Genomic DNA, 2524 nt, shown 5'->3' with positions numbered 1-2524 from the left:
CACTAAGCTGCTAAACTGTATCTCGTAGCACCTCATCCAGTCGCCTCTCGAACACCGCCAGGGACAGTGACTCCACCAGCTCCCTGGCAGCCCATTCCAGCGCCTGAGCACTCTTTGAGAAAAGAACTTCTTCCTTAAATCTAATCCAAATCTGCCCTGGTGCAACTTGTGGCTGTTTCCTTGGGTCCTGTTTGCTGTCTGGAAGAAGAGGCCGACCCCCTCCTCATCCCAACTTCCCTTAAGGAGTTAGAGAGCGATAAGGCCTCCCTTGAGCCTCCTCTTCACTCTGAACAACCCCAGCTCCCTCAGCCACTCCTCAGAAGCCCTGTGCTCCAGACCCCTCTTCCCTGCTCCTGCTGGCTGCGCTATTTCTGATCCAAGCCGAGACGCCATTGGCCTTCTTGGCCACCTGGGCACACTGCTGGCTCATGCTCAGCCCAGCATCGACCAACACCCCCAGGTCCATTTCTTCCACACAATCTTCCAGCCACTCTGCCCCAAGCCTGTAGCGTTGCCTGGGGTTGTTGTGACCTAAGTGCAGGACCTGGCACTTGGTCTTGTTGAACCTCATCCCACTGGCTTCGGCCCAGAGATCCAGCCTGTCCAGATCTCTTTGGAGGACCTCTCTACCCCCAGGCAGATCGACGCTTCCTACCAGCTTGGTGTCATCTGCAAACTTACTGAGGGTGCTCTCAATGCCCTCATCCAGGCCATCAATAAAGATATTGAAGAGGACAGGCCCCAGCACCGACCCCTGGGGAGCACCACTCGTGACCGGTCGCCAGCTGAATTGAACTCTGTTCACCACCACTCTCTGAGCCTCGCCCTCCAGCACAGAGTGCACCTCTCCAAACCACGGGGTACAGCTTGTTCTGGAGAATACTGTGGGAGACAGTGTGGAAGGCTTTGCTGAAGTCCAGGTTGACCACCTCACTGTGATGGCGGCTGCCGTTCCCTGAGCTGTGCCCCTCCCGCTGCCAACCAGGCCTGCAGCATGGTGCAGTGCGGAGGAGCAGCACTGCGGAGGTGTTAAAGCTTTGGAAGGTAAAAAAGGAAAAGACTGTGAAGTGCATGTGCCACCAGGGATTTCAGTTCTTGATGATGATGGGAAGAAGATTGGAGGACTTCACGGAGCAGGAGAGAGATTCCTGGCAGCTCGTGGCCAACTCCGTGGCTCTTTGGCCACAAACTTCTTGCCTTGCAAAGGCCGGAGATGAACTGTTCACCTGGATTTGAAACCTTCAGCCCATGTGGGCTTAGTTGGGTTTCCAAATCCAGGAGAATCATCCTTGCTAAGCAACGTTTCTCAGGCCAAAGCTGAGATTGCAAATTACACATTTACAACAGTCCAGCCTGAACTAGGGAAGATCATGAATGAGGATTTTAAACAGAGTTCGGTAGCTGATCTGCCAGGTCTGACTGAAGGTACACACAGCAACAAAGGGAGCGGGCACAAATTTCTCAAACGTGTGCAAAGAATCAAACATCTCCTTTTAATTGCTGAATTTTGGGGTTTAAGCTCTCACAGTTCAGAACAGCCAACGAAAATATACTGCTACTAACAAAGGAATTGGAGCTGTACAATGAAGAACTTCTGACAAAGCCTGCACTTGCTGCCATCACTAAACAATAATAAAAAAATGCTTGCCATTAGTAAGCAATAATAAAAATAGTGTAAGTGGTGAAAAGTGAACAGAATAAAACCTAAACCTGGAGTAGGAGACGGTGACTCAGCACTGCACAGTGGAGCGCTGCTCTCTGCTGTGCTCACACTGCTGGGTGCGTTGTTCCAAGTCCTTGCAGGAGGGGTTGGGGAAATAATCCTCTCCCTTGCGACCCAGCAGTTCCATGGTGCGGTGACTTTGAAGGACCCTAGAAGGACCCTCCGTTTAAGGCACAGTGCAGCATGCGTATTTCCTGAGAGAGAACGAGGAGGAGAGCTGGGAGGTTCCATGCAGAATCAGCTGCAGAAGAGATGGAAAGAGGTAGATACAACTATACATGGATGGCATGGCAGTGCCCAGCAACACTGTTGGGATCAGTCATAGTGGATCTGTCTCCTCCCTCCAGAGGACGTAGCTGTCGGCTCTGCTGCACACCCAGTACTTCTCCGTGTGGCACAGGGCTGAGCTGATCCCCTCCTGTTTCAGATACACACATCGGCCTCCACCTCGCAGCTGGAACCTGAGCACAAGAGGCAGGAGAATGGGAAAACCCAATCCCAAATCCATCCCAAACAGACCCTGTAGCAGATCCCACCCAGACAGACGGACGCACAGACTGACCAGTTGGTGAAGGCGCTGCCATCGGCCCATGTCCAGTGCTCGTCCCCTTCTTCCCTGTGCAGCCCAATCCAACAGTTTGCCGGGTGCCAGTACCGCAGCATGAATTCCTGTGAACAAAGCCACATGTGACTGGAGCCTGTTGGCTGGAGCACTTTCCCCCACAGCTCAGGCCCCACCTCGCTGCAAGGCGCTGCCCTTGGAGCGCTGCGATGCTGTGTTGGGAATGGCGTGGACAAAGA

At 53.2% G+C, this 2524-nt stretch overlaps 1 protein-coding gene and 1 pseudogene across 1 annotated transcript in view; one reads left to right on the top strand and one right to left on the bottom strand.

Moving 5' to 3' along the window:
* LOC110391573 overlaps positions 1-1665 on the top strand; it is a 2139-nt pseudogene extending 474 nt beyond the window's left edge.
* The window catches only part of LOC110391572, a 12809-nt gene continuing 11742 nt past the window's right edge, over positions 1458-2524 (bottom strand). Inside the window, exons 4-5 of the mRNA XM_021383519.1 lie at positions 2286-2520; positions 1458-2184 (exon numbers count right to left, since the gene is read on the bottom strand). Coding sequence (XP_021239194.1) covers positions 2043-2184; positions 2286-2520 — 377 coding nt within the window. The 3' untranslated portion in view covers positions 1458-2042. The remainder of the gene's footprint in view (positions 2185-2285; positions 2521-2524) is intronic.

This window comes from Numida meleagris, unplaced genomic scaffold, assembly GCF_002078875.1.
Source record: "Numida meleagris isolate 19003 breed g44 Domestic line unplaced genomic scaffold, NumMel1.0 unplaced_Scaffold406, whole genome shotgun sequence".
Classification (NCBI taxonomy): domain Eukaryota; kingdom Metazoa; phylum Chordata; class Aves; order Galliformes; family Numididae; genus Numida; species Numida meleagris.
Note: the sequence above shows the minus strand (reverse complement) of the source record. Positions and strands in the feature narration are given on the sequence as shown.